Source organism: Abramis brama (genome assembly GCF_963993115.1).
Source record: "Abramis brama genome assembly, chromosome: 3".
Lineage (NCBI taxonomy): Eukaryota > Metazoa > Chordata > Actinopteri > Cypriniformes > Leuciscidae > Abramis > Abramis brama.
The window spans coordinates 60,233,117-60,254,041 of record NC_139965.1 but is presented as its reverse complement, the minus strand read 5'-3'; the positions used below and the strand labels follow the sequence as shown (position 1 = coordinate 60,254,041).

The window sequence follows — 20,925 nt, the reverse complement described above, 5'->3', positions numbered from 1 at the left end:
GATGAGCTCATTCTGAACATTTCATGGTCTGTTAGTGTCTTTTTCAGCTGTACAGTTTTGATAAAAAAACGAGTTTGATCAGAGACATTAGACCTCGTACCGAACCAGCTCTTCTGGTTTGGGTTGTTTTTGAAAAACTAGTTATACCACCTCCATAACTATAAGGCTATATAAATAGGTTAAGCAACTTTAAATTGAAAGTTTCGTGTTTCATGTGAACTCCTCGTATATCTGCCTCCTCTCAGAAACAGGGCCTGAATTTCACAAAACTTTCCTGCAAGTTCTGCGATGATAATGCGGAAATTCCCACAAACATTCACTCATTGTAGCCCATGTGGATTGCATGAGTAAATCAATCCACACAGATAAACAGATCAAATCAATAATCTTAATAATATTTCTGTCAGACTGCAATTTCGCAAACAGTGAATGTGATTTTTGTGAAAAGTACTGTAATACGATTACTGAATCAAGAAGTTGCCGTCTAAAGTAAGTCTTTTTAATATAGAGATTTATTTCTTAAATTCATTTTCAGATAATTTATTTCAAATTTTTTCAATATTAATTCAAATAAATATATATCGGCTTTTTATCTGCCAATCTGCTCTCTAATGTATCGGCATCGGCCATCAAAAAACAGTATCAGTCGACCACTAATATGAAGCTTTTGCGCTTAAAATGTTGTTTGTTTTTTAATGCTAGACGGGTATTTGCTATGAAGTCAGATTTTTAAAATGGCCTCAACCACTTACCGATATCCATAATATCCATGAAAAATAATCTTGGTACCAATTTTGATACCATAGCACAAACTATTGAAAAAATCTTAAATTCTCCCTATAGCTATTTCAATAATATGAAATGTTTAAGTACTACACTTGTTCGTAGACGTCGTTGTTTGCAGGAGTCAGGCTGTGTTGAAAATTGCTGCATTTAACTGTGCATATATCCACTGTTTTACAACAGCTTTCAATGTGCTCCTTTAGACGTATTATAATTACCATTTTGTCTTTTTAACTTGAGGGTTGCACTGATGTTAGTCGTATTCATTTATGCATCTTATATTTCAGGTTTTCCCTTTTTGAACTGTTTCTACATTATTAAAAAATAGGCAATGTGCAAAACATTCTGCAGCCACTAATTCACTTTATGTGTGACAAATGGGGACAGAAAGCTTTTGTAATACTGTACCAGTGCCATTCCCTCAGTTGAGTGTATTTTAGAAGACTAAAAGTGCAAGCACTGTGTTTTTCTGTTCCCTTCATCCACACATTATATACATGTTTAGACTGCTTCTGCTGTTCATGCTCTTCGAGGGTTGAATCACAGGAATGTGACTTAAAAAGAGTGTGTGTGTGTGTGTGTGTGTGTGTGTGTTCAAGCGGTTGGGCTACATTACATGTAAGTGTTTACAGGTGTTAGCGAATATTCATCTACTCTAGACATGAAGAATAATGTCTGGAAAGATCTCTGTCTGACTTCCTTTCCCTATAATATATGCTGGTGGCCTCGAGCAAATGTTGAGAACAAGCTTGTATATCTTCCATAGATTATGCAAGAGCAGAAATCTAGATGACAGGATTGTTGTACCTCATTGGGTTTTTATTGGTGTTAATGGCATGAGAATGCTTGTGACATTTGGGGATGTTTGCCCAGTTTGAGGTCATACAGTGGAAACTGGCAAACCTGAAGATGCCTCTCCTACTGTAAGTCGATAGCACGGGTGAGACTTCATTGTGAGGCAGATATGTTGACACTGACATACTGAGAATAATTGATGGGCATTTCTGTGAAGAGCAGCTGCTTTTGTCCAAACGTTAAACATGACCTTGCCTCAGCCACATTGAAATGTGAACACCGGCCATTTTGTAATCGGTGACAGGCTGCCAAGTCATAGCCTTAAAGAAACACACACACACACACACACACACACTAGACTGCCACCAGCAGCTGGGAATTCACCCAAGGTTTAACTTGACCTTCAGGCTACTAAGGATGGCAGGGACGGGAAATGCACTTAATGCATATTAACTTGTGCTAGCTTACTTCAGGGAGTGTACAAGGTGCTTAAAGGAGTAGTTCACTTTAAAATGAAAATTGCCCCATGATTTACTCACCCTCAAGCCATCCTAGGTGTATATGACTTTCTTCTTTCAGACGAATACAATCGGAGTTATATTAAAAAATATCCTGGCTCTTCCAAGCTTTATAATCGCAGTGAATTGCAACCAACAGTTTGAAGCTCAAAAAAGTGCATCTGTCCATCATTAAAGTGCATCTATCCATCATAAAAGTGCATCTATCCATCATTAAAGTGCATCTGTCCATCATTAAAGTGCATCTATCCATCATTAAAGTGCATCTGTCCATCATTAAAGTGCATCTATCCATCATAAAAGTGCATCTATCCATCATTAAAGTGCATCTGTCCATCATTAAAGTGCATCTATCCATCATTAAAGTGCATCTGTCCATCATTAAAGTGCATCTATCCATCATTAAAGTGCATCTATCCATCATAAAAGTGCATCTATCCATCATTAAAGTGCATCTATCCATCATAAAAGTGCATCTATCCATCATTAAAGTGCATCTATCCATCATAAAAGTGCATCTATCCATCATTAAAGTGCATCTATCCATCATTAAAGTGCTCCACACTGCTCTGGGGGGTTAATAAAGGCCTTCTGAAGAAAAGTTTGTGTAAGAAAAATATTCATATTTGAAACTTTATAAAGTAAAATAACTAGCTTCTGGCCAAACGAACATACAGATTCGGCTTAAATGTAAAGCGCAACTTCTGCAAGTAATGCGACGCACTGCTGATATTTATGCTACTTCTGACGTCACAAGTTGCGTAAGTTGCGCTTTATGCGTAAGTAGACTGTGTACTGGAAGCTAGAATTTTACTCTGTAACATGTTAAACATGAATATTTTTCTTAAACTCATGGCTTTGCTTCAGAAGGCCTTTATTAACCCCCCAGAGCAGTGTGGAGCACTTTTATAATATAACTCCGATTGTATTCGTCTGAAAGAAGAAAGTCATATACACCTAAGATGGCTTGAGGGTGAGTAAATCATGGGCTAATTTTTATTTTAAAGTGAACTACTCCTTTAAAGTGCTTGAATTTGACTTTTTGAAATTAGTGTTTAATTTTTCCTATGAAACAGTATTTTCATTTTAAAATTAATGTTAACTACGAATGTGACATTGCTCATATAAATATCCAAGTATATGATACATCTTTCATTCATCAGGTCAATCATATATTCATGCGAGAAAAAAATCAGTTTGAATAAGGAATAAGCGATATCTTTGTCAAAGTATCCTTTAAATGGTTAATGTTGCCACAGTCATTGCATGTGTTGCACTTTATTTGTACCATTTTGCTTTGTTAGTATATTTTTATTTATCGGTTTACCTTTTCTAGAATTTGAAACATAATAAAGATATTGTTTTGATAAGTGAGATCTCTGATTGTAGTCCTTGAAAACCAAAAAAAAGTAGTGCTTAATGTCCTGGAATTTCATTTTACAGGATCTGTACGAAGCGGTTACAAAACCGAATGTACAAGGCTGGTTTTGAGACTTAACATGCGCCCTGTTTTCTCCTCAACAGAAAAGCAAGGTCCAGAGCGGAAGCGCATTAAAAAAGAGCCCACTAACACCAGGAAGTCGGGCCTGGCGTTCGGGATGGGCATGCCGGGGATCCGGGCCGGGTACCCCCTGTCCGAGCGGCAGCAGGTGGCTCTCCTCATGCAGATGACGGCCGAGGAGTCCGTCAACAGTCCAGGTGCGCGTTTATCATGAGCGCCACGTCTTCAGTAGCTTCCACTGTCCCTGCTGCGCTATCATGCTATGCTTCATTTACACACACACACACACACACCACAGCACTTAATTAGAATTCAATTAAACAAGATAACCCTCATCAATTCCCATTACTTCGGCGAAATGAACCTCTGCAATCTTAATCCACTGTTGTTCATCAGCCCTTCAGGACTGTTGATAGACCATCAAGGGACTTGGTTGTGCTGTTCCGATATGAACTGTTCAGGTTTCCAGATTTGATTGGCTCATGTGGTTTTGCAGCTTGAGATAAGTGAAACGCATTGGATTTGTGTTGCGTTTACTTCAAAGGTTTATTTCAGTTTGTTTTCTAAGCTTGACCAATGGTATTGCATACTTAAAGGTTAATTCTTATCTCTGGTATGCATGTCTCGGTAACACTTTACAATAAGTTTTATTAGTAAACATGAACTAAGAATGAACAATACTTCTACAGCACTTATTAATCTTAGTTAATATTAATTTCAACGTTTATTAATACATTATTAAAATCAAAGGTTGTTAACATTAGTTAATGCACTGTGAACTAACATGAACAAACAATGAACAGCTGGATTTTTATTAACTAACATTAACAAAGATTAATAAATACTGTAACAGATGTATTGCTCATTGTTAGTTAGTACATTAATATTAACTAATGAACCTTATTGTAACCATGTCTCTATTAGATTTACTGAAATTTCGCTCCTCTTCAAGTTGCTCACCAGACTTATTTTTCCAAAACAAAAGACTACAGGAAATTCCTAACCCCACCCATACAGAGCACTTTTTCATGCCAGCTATTGTTGTGTTAGTTTGTTCTGAATATGTCTGAAAATAGTAATTTAGTGCAGCTGATTTGGCATGTCTGTCTTGTGATTGCTAATAAATTTCCTTGTTTACGTGGTGGTTTGTTGATTCAATGTGCTTTAATTGTGTTGCTGACAGTGTCATCCAAATCCAAGGGGTGAAATTCAGTTAAAATTGTGTAATTTAGTGAAAGATGTGACAGCTAGAAGGCGCAAATTGGCACAGGCAGAAGTTGTCTCCATGTTTGTTGTATAAGACTGCCACCTAGAGGTCAGAGCAAATAGTACTCATTACTACAATAATACACAAGTTGCTCATGCTCAGTGTTTAATTGTAAGTCAGTGGTTCTCAACCTTTTTGACTCCAAGGCGCCCCATTGCTTAAGATAATATTTGAAGGGCAAGTTCATATATTTCCTCTTGTACTTCAGCTGTAATGATGACAAAGCTACTTTTTTATCTACAGAAACTTTGACTATGAGTAGATTAAAATCAAACAAGATTTAGTGATTCCTGAAGTTTCAAGAACTGTCATTTTTTCAGGATCCACACTGTTTTTGACCACCGAATTGACAAGTAGTTCATGATTACCGAATAATGATTAAAATACTTTTTGTTTGCGATGAACACAATTATATTTATTATAGATTATGTGACTGTTTTATTTTATTTATTTTGGTATGTGTTATTTTAGTTCTAAAAAAAACACTTTAAAAAGCCATGTTTTTAATAAAAAATTGCACTTGTTGTGGGGGACAAATTAAAAAGAGAATGATGCTGGAGACAGTGCAGAAATACAGTGCTTGAGTCCTAACTTGAGGTCATATGCCGATTCTGTTCCCATTTTCCTCTCCTCCCTCCTCTTATCCTGTCCTATCCAATGTTTTAAACTAGTTTTGTCTTATTTAAAATTATTTTGAATCATCTTGTTGGCCCCCTTTAAACTTTGTCCAGTTGAAAACCACTTCTGTAAGTAATCTTGCTGTTAATACCCATGTTTCCATCCAGACACAACACCAAAGCATCAGTCACAGTCAAGTCTGGGTCAGAAGGGAACACCAAACTCGGCCTCAAAAACCAAAGACAAAGTTAACAAGCGAAACGAGAGGGGCGAGACGCGGTTGCACCGGGCAGCCATACGCGGGGAAGCACGCCGTGTAAAGGAGCTCATCAACGAGGGGGCCGACGTGAATGTAAAAGACTTTGCAGGTACGGGCAGACATATCCCCTTCGTATCCGGCAAGCTTCAACAATAGAGGTTTTTAAGTCTCAGTTGAAAACATATCTTTTTAACGTAGCTTTTAGTTAAGATATGCCTTATTTTTTTGTTTTCTTCTCTCTATACTGATCTCACTATACACTTGTGTGACGGTTCATGTCTAATAGTGTGTAGTCATGCTTTCATTTGCTAGGCTTGGTAAATGTGTTTATATATGTTTGTTTTAATTATAACTGTGACGCACTTTGGGCAACAACGTTACTATTAAATGTGCTATATAAATAAATAAAAGTTGAAGAAATTAGAGATCACCTGACTTCCACTTTAGTCCTTTAACATGCTGTTGAAATTGCATAGAATATTAGGTGATCACTGTTTTGATCCCGTTGAAATGCTCATGCTATTCTTTTCATGATGTATATAAGCAGGCACTTAATAACGAAATGCTTTTTTATTAATAATGGAATGCTTTTTGTTTTAGGCTGGACCGCACTGCATGAGGCGTGTAATAGAGGGTATTATGATGTGGCCAAGCAGCTGCTGGCAGCCGGGGCCGAGGTTAACACCAAGGGCCTGGATGATGACACGCCTCTACATGATGCATCCAACAATGGCCATCTTAAAGTAAGTACCTCCAAACAGACGTTCCACAAATATGTGTGTGTGTTAGGTCTGTCAAATAAAAATTCTAATTTCGGAAATTCGTCGAGAATTCCCGCTCGAGACGTGATGATGACGTAACTGATGCGGTTTGTTTTTGTTAGCTAATTCAGTATACGGCGCTGTGTGTTTTCTTAAGCTGGAAACATTGTACACAAAAAGTTTGGTATCTTGATATGCTTTGTAACAAACCCCCTATTCTGGTTTTGTAGGTTGTGAAGCTGCTGTTACGGTATGGAGGGGATCCTTGTCAAAGCAACAGAAGAGGAGAGACTCCATTAAAAGTGGCAAATTCGCAAACAATGCTTAATCTGTTGCTGGGAAAAGGCACTTACACCTCCAGTGAGGAGAGTTCCTCAGGTGTGTACCGTGCAGTTCTTGTGCGAATATATTCCAGAAAGTGCAGTAAATGTGTACCATATGCTAATATTAAGATTTTTTTGTGCATCTCAGCAGATTCTTCTGAAGAGGAAGATGCCCCATCATTTGCCCCATCCAGCTCTGTTGATGGCAATAATACAGACTCAGAGTTTGAGAAGGGCTTAAAATTAAAAGGGAAGGGCATGGACCCACCCAAATCTATCTCCACTCCGGTCAAGGATGAGTACGAGTTTGACGAGGATGATGAGGAGGAGCGTGTCCCACCTGTGGACGACAAGCATCTGCTCAAGAAAGAGTTTCGCAAGGATCCCGTCATCAAGACAAACAACTTTATCTCCATACCCAAGATGGAGGTTAAAACCTATTCCAAAAGCAACACGCTAACACCAAAGAAGGCTGTGCGCAGGATCCTGTCGGACAGCAACAGCTCGGATGAAGACGACAGGACTTTGTGTTTTACACCCACGACCACACCAAGGCAACCTGCACCTCAGACCAACGCAAAGAGCCGGGAATCGACATCGCTGAGCTCCAAGCAGCAAAAAGAGAAAAGTAAAGTCAAGAAGAAGAGGAAGAAGGAGACAAAAAATAATGTTAGTAAGGAGGTGCGCTTTGGTAAAGTAAACGACAAGTTCTGCACCTCAGACTCTGAGATTGGGGACTTGGAGAGCGAGGACGATAAAGGATCCATGCAGAGTGCAAATTGTGTAAAGGACTCTTCTACGTTGAGCCTTAAAGATCCTTCTGTCTTTAGCTCTCTGTCAGTTTCTTCTTCATCCTCGTCGCATGGGAGTCTGAGCTCACAGAAACACACGCAGTCTCTGGCAGAGCAGCACCCAAAGCAGTGGAGGACAGATGGCTGGAAGACTGTGTCCTCTCCACAATGGTCAGATGTCAGCTCCCTCTCGGACTCGGTCAGAACAAGGCTCTCTAGCGAATCGGACTACTTGTCTGCCGACTCCAGCGTTGAGTCTGTGAAACAGGTGAAAAAGAAAGTGCAAGATAACAGAAAGAAAAACAACACGCATGCCAGTGCGGTAGACAAAAAGAACTCTGAGTTTTACAAGAACTCGAACACAGATGGAGCCATTTCTAAAACAGACAAAGATGGAAAGGTGTTGAAGAAACACAAAGTGAAACACAAACACAAAAGTAAGGAAAAGGATAAGGCTCCAAGTGTGGTGTTGAGTCAAGACATGAATGAAAAGTTTGTCAAGAGCTTTTCTTTTGACTTTGATGATACACGGCAGAAATCGCTAATTGTTGACACGGAGTCGCCTTCTGAAAATAGGGTCAAACTTTCAAAACATGAGAAAGATCATTTTAAGAAGGAGGACCGATTGTCTAAAGGTAAATCTGAAGACAAGGACTGGCCAGGTAAAGAAACTCAAAGGGTTGTCAAAGAAGAGAGGTCAAAGAAGACAAAGGAGTCAAACAAGGAAAAGCTGAGCAAAGAGGAGAGGGACAAACCTTTAAAGACTGAGAAGGAGCGAATTATAAAAGACAAGGCAAAGGAGGAGAAGCAGAAAGCCCATAAAGATGACAAAAAGAAAAAGTCTAAGGATAAATCTCTTAAAATTGACAAAAAGAATGAACAAAAAGAAGAAAAACATTTTAAATCTGAGAAAAGCATAAAAGAAGAGAAGGAAAAGTCTAAGAGGGATAAAACTATCAAGGAGGAACCCGATTATGAAGACTATGACTTAAAAAATCACTTACTAGAGGAAACCAAAATGAGTGCATCAGATGATCCCCATGATCGGTGGCAGTCAGACATGTCTTCTGACAGTTCGCTTTATGGAGATGATAGCTGGGACGCCCCTGTAAAAGAATACAAATCAAATAATGCGGTCAAGTTAATTGTAGAAACAGTGAAGGAGGAAAGCAGGGACCGAAGAAAGGAAAATAAAGTCAAAGATAAAAAGCCAGATCATGGAGATAAGCGTCCTGAAAAGGAAACTGCATCAAAGAAGAAAGACAAGGAATCCTCTGAAAAGAATACTGAAAAGAAAAAAGACTGGACAGACAAACAAAAGTTCAATTCGGGTCAGTCATTGGAAAAGGAGAAGAAACGAAAAGAATCAGCAGAGGGTGTCAAAGAGAAGAAGGAGAAGGACTCTGTGGAGGGCAGCAGAGACCGAAAAGATTCCTATGAGTTTACTAAGGAAAGGAAAGACTCCAAAACTAAACAAGAATCTCTGAGAGATGACTATGGGAGTGAGGCCTTCTTTAAAGACAAACCAGAGAATGAAACCACTTGTAAGGCTGACCCCAGAGAGAGGAACCACTCTGGAAAGGAAAGGGAGAAGAAAATGGATGGTGTGGAAAAGAAAGAGAAGTCCAAAGGAGAAAAACACAAGGACAAGCCTAAGGACAGAAATTTGGACCAGGAAAAGGAGAAACCTGAGAAAAACTCGATCGATAGATCAATGAAAGAGAAAGATCTAGAACGGACCCCCAAAGACAAGCGGGATGGGGCTAAAGAAAAGCATAAAGATTCTCATGTCAAGGACAAAGAAAGGAAGATGTCATCTGAACAGATTAAAGATAAGAAAGAGAAGACATCCCAGGACAAACATGCTGACAGAGAAAAAGATTTTCTGGAGTTTAAGAAAGAGGAGAGAAAACCTGAAAAGGCGAGAGAGAAGACATGGTACACTATTGCAGATATTTTTACAGATGAGAGCGAAGATGATGATGACAACTATAATGGGGGCGTTGCAAAATTAAGTGACTCTCTCGGACTGTCAGATTCTCACAGGAAAGATTCCACACCAGACATAGATGAAATGGATAATTTCCAAACAGATAAACATAAGAAATACTCTGAGGGGAAAACACATTCCACAGAAAAACAAAAGGAAAAGGAACATAAAGATAAGAAAAAGGAGAAGGCATCATTTGATGCTGGAAAAGAGAGAAAAGCCTCCATGGAAAAACACAAAGATAAAAAGGACAAAGATTCAATTGACACAAAACACAAGGAACGCAAGGACAGAGCATCTGTGGATTCAAATCAAGACAAGAAAAGCAAGCAGAAACTTCTTGACAAGAAAGATGCCAGTGAAGAAAAGAGCAAAAACAAATACAAAGACAAGGTAGAGCACTTAAAAGAAAGAAAACTCTCAAAGGGGAGTGGCGAAAATGAGAAATCGTTGTTGGAGAAACTTGAGGAAGAGGCAATGAATGATTACAAAGATGATTCCAATGATAGAAATAGTGAAATTTCATCAGACAGTTTCACAGACAGAGGTCATGAACCCGTTCTAAGCAGCTTCTATGATTCCTCCAACATCAGTATACCGGATATCTCCGAGGAGAGAAGAGAGTCTATATCCATCTCTAATCCACAGGATAAGTTCAGAGAGAAAGAGAGGCATAGACATTCCTCATCCTCATCATCCAAAAAGAGTCATGACAAAGAAAAGGAGAAAGTCAAGAAAGAAAAGGGGGATAAAAAAGACAAGTCAGAGGAGATCAGAGAATCATACGGCCGCAGAGAAAGCTTGCCCTTTGACAAAGAGCCCATGCCTTTGGAGGCTGACCCTTACACTTTTCCATATGGTTCCAAAGTTGATGGTGAGGATGACTTGGAAAAGACTCTGGAGTTTGAGAAGGAGATGTCCAAAAAAGACAAGACAAATAGTGTCATTAACAGTGAGAAAATAAAAGACAAAAAGAAGAAAGAGAAGCACAAGGAAAAAGTGAAAGAGGAAAAGCATAAATACTCAGATGGATTTGGGTCCTTCAGACACTCAAAAGAAGAACAAAAATCTGGAATGAAGGAAAACGCTCAAGTCACAAGTCTTAAAGAGAAATCTAAAGAAGACAGTTCTAAATTTGATGGGAAAAACAAGGAGAGGAATAAAGATATCATGGACAAAGACAGAACAGATCTCAAAGCCAAGGTCAAAGATGAGAATGACAAATTCAGCCAGGCAAAGGAGACAACTCGTAAGGACAACCGCCCTCGTGAAAAGCTTTTGGTTGATGGTGATCTCAGACTAACAAGTTTTGGCAAAATGCTTAGTTTAAAAGATCAAGAGATTGAGGAGCGCCATAAGAAACACAAAGAAAGAATGAAACAGATGGAAAAACTGAGGCATCGGTCAGGTGATCCCAAACTTAAGGATAAAACTAAATCGAATGAAGAACTTAAGAGGAACCGCAGTGAACTTTCCAAAAAATCTGGTTCAGTGGAAAGTTCTTTGAAAGAAAAAAAGTTCAAAGATATTGGCCTTCCAACCCAAATGATGTCACCTGATAGAAAGCCGATACCTATGGACAGCCAGAACTCAAAAGACTGGCTTGCTGGCCATCAAATAAAGGAAAATCTTCCTGCATCTCCTAGACCTGACCAGAACAGACCAACAGGTGTCCCCACCCCAACATCTGTGATCTCATGTCCGAGCTATGAGGAAGTCATGCAAACTCCACGCACTCCGTCCTGCAGTGCAGAGGACTATCCTGATATCATATTTGATGGTCTTGACTGTCAGAATTCCTCGGCCACCACTATGTCCATGAACGCCTGCTCCCCTTCCTTCTTTGATAGATATTCCAACTCATCGAATAACTTCCAGGAGGGAACATGCATAACACCAGCAAAGAACTTGCAATTACCCCTTGTGAGTCGTTCTGTCACCTCTGATGTCAGAAGACCACTCGAGAGTGAGTTCAAAGTGGAGGCAGAAAAGTTTTTGCAACAGCAACATATACCAGAAGGCACAGCATTCGAGTCTTCAGCCTCGCATATTACCGAGGACAAGATGGCAGCTGACAGACTTAATTGCCTTTCCCCAACATACTTTTCACCCCCTATTGAGATGATGTCTCCCAGGCCTGACCTATCACAACACGATAGAGTTCCTGATGAAGCGCCTTCTGTAAATTCCCTCAACGATGGCATTGAACACTCGGGGAGTGTTTATAACAACTATCTCATGAAGCCCTCAACTCCAGTCCATAGACCTGAACCCCAGGAGCCTTGTTTGGATATAGCGGCTCCCCCAACTCCGGCTCCTGCTGCCCTTCCTCCCATGGATATTGATGATCTCTCAGAGCCACAACAAAGTGGACCGGTTTTAATGCCAGCTCACCCTGTCAGTGTGAGTGACTACTTGCCTCCTGTTGTTGAAGAGCAAGAAGAGGAGGATGAGGAGGAGGAAGATGATGATTTTGTTGAGGATGGCACAGAAGTTCACCACGCTGAAGACGAGTCCAGAAACGATCCCACATACTCACTCGGGATTGAGGAATCTGACAAAAAGGCTTGGCTTGAATGTCCAGATAGAAGAGATCCTGATGAAATTCCCATAACACCAACCCATCCACAAGACAACTACATGGAAAACTCATGTGATCAGCCCTTAGCCTGGAACTCAGAAGCGCTCATGAAATCACCTAATGAGAGTTACCGAGAGGTCGAGGCTGCCGTGTCAAAGATAAGCAGTCCATATTCACACTCCGATTGTGATTTGCAGCATATCCCGAGTGTTATGCCTGTGACACCACCTCACTCTGCTTATTCCAGAGTATACTGTCCATCACAAATATCTGACTCTCATTACGAGGTCCACAAAGACACAGTGGAAGACATTACATCACCGGAAAGACCTGAAACAGAGGCACTGGAGTCAGAATCAACTCGACTAGAAACTTTCTTCACTGATTGCAAACCAGATCCCGAGGAAGTGCAGATGGACCTAGAGCCCCCATGTATGATGAAAGACAATATCCAAGAGTCTCCCACCTATGTTGCAGAGAACTGCATCTCTGTAGTCCCACCAGTCAACCAAGAACCTGTTGTTTCATGGGTAGACCCATTCCCTAGTGCAGCTGATGAAATGGATGATATGGGTCCTTTCTCTATACCAGAGCTTCCTTTCCAAGAGAAGGAGATGCAGGAGCCTGATATAACAACCCCAGAGATTGCAGAGAGTAAGCTTCCACCTTCTCAGACAAGACCTCCAGTTATTGAGACAAGCGAAGATGTTGATATAATGGATGTTGACTTGACGAGTCTGTCCAAAGCATCTTGTTCTCCTGCAATTGTGCCTCCTACCGAATCTGGTCAGGATTTGGTTCCTCCAATAAGTGAGGATGGATATAGACCGCAGTGTGAGTTGGAGCCAGAGCCTCAGAACATCCCAGATGTTCCTCCCATGAAAGAAACAGTCCCAGAGGAGAGGGAAGCATTTGAAGAAGTGGATGAAAATGTAAATTTGTTTTCTACTGACAGTGAAAAGGACAACGAATACAGGCAAAAAGAAACAATCCCGGATACAATGATGCCATCTGTTATGGTACAATATTTGGAGCTACCAGCCACCACAAAATCACATATATTAGGACAAAATCCTGTGGTCGTTTTGGGTCCCTCATGTAGCCCTCATCCTGTTCAGGTTCAGTCTGTCTCGATGCCGAGTAGCACACAAGTATCAGAGGCCCTTGAGACAACCGCCAAGTTGTCTGTGACTATACCAGTGTCTGAGGCACCCAAGAAAATTGAGGAAATACCTCAGAGGATGACCCGGAAAAAGGCTCAGATGCTGGCCAATCAGAACAAGCAGAGCTCATCAAGCATCACCTCTTCAGTATCCTCCTTACCAATCACAACAAGTGTGACCACTTCTTGTGTCACAGTAGAAAAGGAGAAAGAGCCCATCACCTCAACCACAGCTCAGACATCCACTCCTTCTGTACCTCCACTAATCACCAAGTCAAAAGGCAGGCCTGTCGAGGACGATGACAACCAGTCCCAACATCCACGCAAGAGAAAGTTTCCAAAATCTGGCCAGCAACAGGTGCAGGTTCAGCTTGTGAACACCGCAATGAAGCAGACTCGGGAGATGATCCAACAGACTCTGGCAGTCATCGTGAATGCCATCAAGTTGGATGAGATAGAGCCATACCACAGTGACCGTTCCAACCCCTATTTCGAGTACCTTCAGATCCGCAAGAAAATCGAGGAAAAGAGGAAGATTTTGTGTTACATAACTCCTCAAGCTCCCCAGTGTTACGCAGAGTATGTGACGTACACAGGCTCTTATCTACTTGATGGCAAGCCTCTGAGCAAGCTTCATATTCCAGTGGTAAGAATTTAATTTTTGCGCATAAATACTCTTAACATCATGCTTGGTTAAAACACAGTATATCTCCATTATTGCATTTCTATTGTTGAGATATAGAGATGTCCTTCTAAACTATTTTCCCTACTATCCTAGATTGCTCCACCTCCATCTTTGTCGGAGCCCCTGAAGGAGTTATTCAGACAGCAAGAGGCGGTTCGGGGAAAACTAAGACTGCAGCACAGCATCGAGAGGGTAAACTCTTACTCTTTGCCTTTAGTCTTTCTTTATTTTCTCCTCTTGCTTTCTCCCCTCACTGAGCTCACTTCAAAAGTCACCCGTTAGCATGCAATGATCACACGGCACAAATCCTTTGATTCATCAAAGGCTTTGTGTAATAGAACAGCAAGTTATCTGCAATATACATGTCAACTAAGCAAGCATTTCATCTCATTTTCTTCTGATGTTCTTATTGTGACTTGCAGACCTTGATCAATTCAAAAGACTGTTTACTAGTTTTGTCCCTTGATTTCCAGATGAATGCCCAAAGGGTATCAATGGATCAGTTGGATGTCTAGTCTTACTCTGATTTTATGTTCCCTTACAGGAGAAGCTTATTGTATCTTGTGAGCAGGAGGTGCTGCGTGTTCATTGCAGAGCAGCAAGAACAATCGCAAATCAGGCCGTTCCTTTTAGTGCGTGCACAATGCTGCTGGATTCAGAAGTCTACAACATGCCATCAGAAAGCCAGGTGAGTCCTCATTTGAGCTATTATTAACACGTTAAAGATGTTACAATGCCTACGAAAATGTGCATTTGATTACATTTCTAACTAATCTTGATCTCCAGGGGGACGAAAACAAGTCTGTGAGAGATCGCTTCAACGCTCGGCAGTTTATCTCCTGGATTCAAGATGTGGATGATAAGTACGACCGCATGAAGGTGAGGAGGAGTTTTATATATATATATATATATGTACCCACATAGATATATATTTTTGTATATTTATACAGATATATATATGCCCACATAGAATCTGTATACTTTCATATAGGAATGTCCCGAGCCAATCCCAAGCCTCAAATCAAATTTACAAATTTAAGGCAAGACACTACAGGTGAATAGGGTAAAAAATAATAATAATAGATATCACCATGAAACTTCCTCAGTTGATTACTTGCACAAGTATGTGAAAAAAATGTATTACAAGTTTTTGAAATTTGTTTGTTTAATTATGCAAATTAGGCATTATCTCATTAAATATGCACGATTTTGCATATATTTTCGGTAGATAGATCTGAACATATGATAAAGCCAAGTGCATAATTATTTTTTCATATTGTTTACACACAAGATGAAAAAAAAAATTCATAGGAATTTCAGGATATATGCTTTTATTACCTGGGAAATCAAAATATACTGTTCATAGCCATAAAAAATCGATTTTCGCCATATTTTTTTGATTAAAATGTCACATAAATCAGGCCAGGAATTATTTATTAACAAATCCCTCTGAACATATCTTCAGAATACTGTTAAGTGTATAACTGGAGAGTTTGGTGTACATAGGCTGAGATGTTTGTACTGGAGAATGACAAAAAACTCATTTTGAGAAAACGGCATTTAAAGATTTAAACAGCTCTAAATGAGATTGCTTCATTAGCTTTAAATCCCCCTTTGGACATTCATGATTGGTTACTGATAGAAAGGAAATGCCCATATTTGGGTTACATAGCGTTGTGCAGGAGACTCAGAGCTTTACAACGAGACCGGTCATGACAGATCTCGGCATGTCGTGTTGGAATGCTAACTTCTTGGTAAATTCGGGAGAAACTTACTGCCGCAAGTAAACAAAATGTAATAAAATAAACATCTTAATGTATATTTTCAATGTTGTCTTTATAGCAGCTTGAAAGAACACATACTGAAGGAGAAAACTAGCCCAAAATCTGGAAACTGACCACTGCATGAAAAATCTGCTGGGTCTCGCCTTAAGAAAGAAATGGACTCAATTCGATTTTCAATGAAGCAAAAAGCAGTTAAATTAGTAAATGTTTCAGTGTCTTTATGTAGATCTACATGAATCCCCCGAGTGTGCAACTGTTATATTTAGTTTTTTGTATAGCGTTGTATTTGTAACTTTTTTTGTAAGAAAAAATAAAGCGTCACACATGCTTGTTCCAGCTTCCGTGTTTAGCATATTTGATGCCACTTTTGTAACTAATCACTCAAAAGTTTATTTACTTTTTATTTATTTTAATCTGCCGTCAGACTATCTGAGACGTCATTGCCATAACGTCTTGCTTCGGACTTGACTGACAGATTGACAGAACTCTTATATTTAGCATTAAAAAATCATAATGTATGAATGACAGCCATTCATGTTCAGTGGAACATTAGTTAATGTATTAACCAACAATGAGCAATACAGTACAGGTCAAAAGTTTGGAAACATTACTATTTTTATGTTTTTGAAAGAAGTTTCTTCTGCTCATCAAGCCTGCATTTATTTATTTTTAAAATACAGAAAAAAAATTATATTGTGATATATTATTACAATTTAAAATAATTGGTTTTCAATTTATTATACTTTAAATTATCATTTATTTCTGTGATGCAAAGCTGAATTTTGAGCATCATTACTCCAGTCTATCACATGATCCTTTAGAAATCATTCTAATATGATGATTCATTATCAAAGTTGGAAACAGTTCTGCTGCTTAATATGTTTTCATAACCTGTGATACTTTTTTAAGATACTTTGATGAATAAAAAGTAATACAATTAAAAAAATGTAAAAAATTTTTTAAAAAGAAGCAAATATTTTAAAAATAGAAATCTTTTGTAACAACAATATACACTACTGGTCAGTAATTTGTGGTCAGTAATTTATTTTCTTTCTTTTTTTGAGATAAATCAATACTTTTATTCAGCAAGGATGTGTTAAATTGATAAAAAGTGATAGTAAAGAAGATTTATATTATTAGAATTGTTTTGTTTATTTTGAATAAATGCAGTTCTTTTGAACCTTTTATTCATCAAATATATTAGTGTTTCCAACACTCATAATAAATCAGAATATTAGAATGATTTCTGAAGGATCATGTGATAGACTGGAGGTCACATGTGACACTGAAGACTGGAGTAATGATGCTGAAAATTCAGCTTTGCATCACAGGAATAAATTATTTTTTAAAATATATTCAAATAGAAAACTATTATTTTAAGTTGTAATAATATTTCACAATATTACTGTTTTTTATCTGTATTTTTGATCAAATAAACGCAGCCTTGATAAGCATTAGAGACTTCTTTAAAAAATATAAAAAAAATCGTAATGTTTCCAAACTTTTGACCTGTACTGTACATTTGTTACAGTATTTATTCATCTTTTTTAATGTTAGTTAATAATAACACAGCTATTCATTGTTTGTTCATGTTAGTTCACAGTGCATTAACTAATGTTAACAAACACAACCTTTGATTTTACTGTGTTAGTAAATGTTGAAATTAAGATTAATGAATGCTGTAGAAGTATTGTTCATTCTTAGTTCATGTTAACTAATGAACTTATTGTAAAGTGTAACCAAAAAATCAATGGAAACAGGTTAAATTTTGAGCTCTTCAAGTCATTGTGCAAGCATGTGTATACGTCCCAGAGTCTAACCGTGCGCATCTTCTCCCGACAGACGTGTTTGCTGATGCGTCAGCAACACGAGGCCGCGGCTCTGAACGCAGTGCAACGGATGGAGTGGCAACTCAAGGTACAGGAGCTGGACCCGGCGGGACACAAGTCTCTGTGCGTCAACGAGGTTCCCTCCTTCTACGTGCCGATGGTCGACGTCAATGACGACTTCGTACTGTTGCCCGCGTGACAACGACACACACTCAGACTCTGAGAGTTCGGTCTAACATTCACCATCTATCAAAGAGACATCAAACAAAAGTTCGGTAAGGGCTAGCCGGTTTGAGGAGATTCTTTGAGGAAGAGAGAAATATATATTATATAGAGAAAAAAAGGTAAAACTCATCCTTTTTCCTGCACCCGAGGAGGAACCGTTCGTCTTTTATAACGGGGAGAGGAAAAACACACAACTTGCACTTTTGTCCTCAAGTTTTTTATGCTTTTGTTTGGGATTTGAAAAAGCGAAACTGCTTTGAACCTCCTGTCGTGGGTTATCTGGGCGAACATAAGGGGCAGTTTTTTATCTGTCCCAGCCCATACTGAGTTACAACCAACAAACAGAAAAGCTTGAGACGGGTTCGTCCACTGTTGTGCTCCAGAACAAGAGGACAGACGGCACTGGTGGACACCGGGACAGATGTGCAGGACACACACAGAGTGCGACAGGAGTGCTAGCATAGCGTCTCCTCGTTTGGACCCGAGTCTATAATGCTAAAGCGGTGGAAAGAACGACTTTCCTGCGGTTCCGGCCCATGTTCAGGACAGCTCGGCGCCGAGCAATGAGGAGAAACTGCGTTCGGTTTATGGAGACGACGGTGCATTTGGTCCCAAATGCTGGATTAAACGCATGGGCTGATGGTCCCGAAGCCACGGCTGGTTTCTAAACAAGTGCATAAGGAAAAAAAAAGACTAATAATGTAAGAGCAAATGTTGCTGTCACAAATCACGAGAGACGAGGACGACTTCTTTGTTTTGTTTTTTTTTGTTTTTGTTTTTTTTTGGTTAATGTCTTTCTTTTACTCGGGCATTTCATTGTTCCCTTTCTGAGGAAGTGACTTGAAAAACACTACAGAGCCAACATTAGTTTAATGGAAAAAAAATTGAAAATTGCAAAAAACTGCAAAAAAAAAAAAAAGCAAAAAAAAAAAAGGTATTCCGTAAATGATGTACAGTTTTTTATAATCATTAACCAATGTATTCTCGCTGCCTTCTAGATAATTTATTTTGCCACACATTACTGCACAGTTGTAAATAACTTATGTACTGTAACATCACTCAGTTAAGTGTAAAAGAAAATAAATGAATAAAAGTTATCATTGTATGTACAGTTCACTTTCGGGCAGCACCCCCCCACACATCACCTCCCTTCCCATAATCCCATGGGCCAAAAGTTGAACACATCGTCAGTATTTTCATGCAATAGGTTTCTGTCCAAAGTAAATCTAGATCTTCATCATCTTCATCTCCTGATCGCTCTGTCAGGGCCACGATCATAGTTTTCAGATGTAGCAGAGTGATTATGGATTTATTTAAAGAATAGTAGAGGTATATTATTCATCGTTTTATTACACAAGTATATATCTAAAAAAAAAAAAAAAAAAAGTATAAACCAAGAAAATGCCTTTATACAGTTTAACGTCTCTTTTTTTTTTTTTTTTTTTCTATCTAAAGCTGCACAACTCATAGCTAGGATAGTGATTTGGAGATGAATACACAAACCACCCCATGAACTGTATCGTACGTATTTGAATTTATTATTACACATTGTAATCATGGGAGTTGTTGTGTCATGCCTCTGCTCATGTTATCGGCTCCCGTTGCTAATCTCTCGCCCGCTGCACTATTGCACCCGTTCTCAATCACCTCTCGTTAGTTTCCATTCCAGCTTTTCTCTCCTTCGCCGTTTTAAATATTCGGAATCAAATCCGCAGTTCTTTTCTTAGTCCCGAAGCAATTGAGTTTTTAACTCGTGACTCTTCAAAGGTCACTTTTATTGCCTGACCGTGATGTGGACTTTTACAGGTCATTATGACACACACACACACACACTTCCGTTCTTGGACTCACTGTTTGTATACATGGGCTGTTTTTTTTATTTTTTAATATTTAACATCCTTGTTAATCACGGTATTTTATTTATTTAATTTTTTTTTTTTTAATGCACCAATGTCAATTATTCTGTGATTTTATTTGGTCCGTTTCCATCTTTACAGTACATGTTAGAAATCATCAGTCAACCTAGAGGGGAATAGTGCAAGAGTTTTTTAGGTTTTTTAAAAAAAGTTTTAATTATTAGATGATGAATTTTTTTTGGGGGGGGGGGGGGGGGGGCTTGACATGTGTTTTGATACCTTACCCTCTTTCTCATTACCTGCCTGTACTTCAGTGTGAGGTTGTGTGACGTTTGCTTACCCATCCAGGCTATAGTGTTTTAATTTCTTTTTCTTTCTACCTTTCTTTCAATCTTTTGTTTTCATGTGTGGTTGTGAGTCTGTGAAGATCCCACATGACGCAGTTGTGTATGTGTGCATTGAGTCTGGGTGCAACAGGTGTCACTGTCTCCGCAGTTCACAGAATCTCTACAAACTCAACAGCTTCAGATCTCAGTGCTTTCTTTTTGTGTTGCAATGAAATGCCATTGATTTCAGATCAAGTGCTTTTGATGTTATTCGGTGCATTTTTTCGCCCCACATGAAATGACTTGTTAATCCAATGGTTTCTGTATCATCACTAAGCCCCTGTTTACAAGATGTGTGTCCTCTCCCACAACCGATTCAGTTTTAAAAGGCTTGAAATTGTGACGCGATACAAAAATATAACCTGATTATATCCACTAATTCAGCCACGAGTTTCCTCTGAGACTCGCTCTGTCGTACACACGCTTGGCCTGACCTCTGTCTGCAACACATTACCTCTAATAATTACACGGATTACTGATTATTCCATATGTAGATACGATAGATTAGGTGTGGAGCCACAATTTCAAGCTTTGTTTTAAAACATGTTTTCCACACAGACTCCTCTAACACATGTTGAACTCTATATAAATAGTGAGAAATAACCTATTTATTATCTTTCTGACACCTGTGGTATGTTTGAGTTGAAGGTCTCCGCTGTGTAAATTTTCCTCTTGTAATGCGTGAACGAGACGTTGTACATAGCTGTAAATAATATTCCAGGACGTTTTGCACCCTCCTCTTTGTACTAGTCCAAAACTTGCGTAGAATGTGAGATTCTAACAGCAACGAGACGTGTCGCACTCGCTGCCG

General features: G+C 39.0%; 1 protein-coding gene across 2 annotated transcripts in view; it reads left to right on the top strand.

Moving 5' to 3' along the window:
* The window catches only part of ankrd11 (ankyrin repeat domain 11), a 145,426-nt gene extending 126,109 nt beyond the window's left edge, over positions 1 to 19,317 (top strand). The window contains exons 5-13 of one of the 2 annotated variants that reach the window (XM_084107543.1): positions 3,621 to 3,794; positions 5,650 to 5,850; positions 6,342 to 6,484; positions 6,733 to 6,880; positions 6,977 to 13,995; positions 14,128 to 14,226; positions 14,579 to 14,722; positions 14,821 to 14,913; positions 17,661 to 19,317. In XM_084107543.1, the coding sequence (XP_083963669.1) occupies positions 3,621 to 3,794; positions 5,650 to 5,850; positions 6,342 to 6,484; positions 6,733 to 6,880; positions 6,977 to 13,995; positions 14,128 to 14,226; positions 14,579 to 14,722; positions 14,821 to 14,913; positions 17,661 to 17,846 (8,207 nt within the window). In that variant the 3' untranslated portion in view covers positions 17,847 to 19,317. Of the gene's footprint in view, positions 1 to 3,620; positions 3,795 to 5,649; positions 5,851 to 6,341; positions 6,485 to 6,732; positions 6,881 to 6,973; positions 13,996 to 14,127; positions 14,227 to 14,578; positions 14,723 to 14,820; positions 14,914 to 17,660 lie in introns of both variants that reach the window. The other variant, XM_084107542.1, reaches the window with a different exon arrangement.
* The last annotated feature ends 1,608 nt before the right edge of the window (positions 19,318 to 20,925 follow it).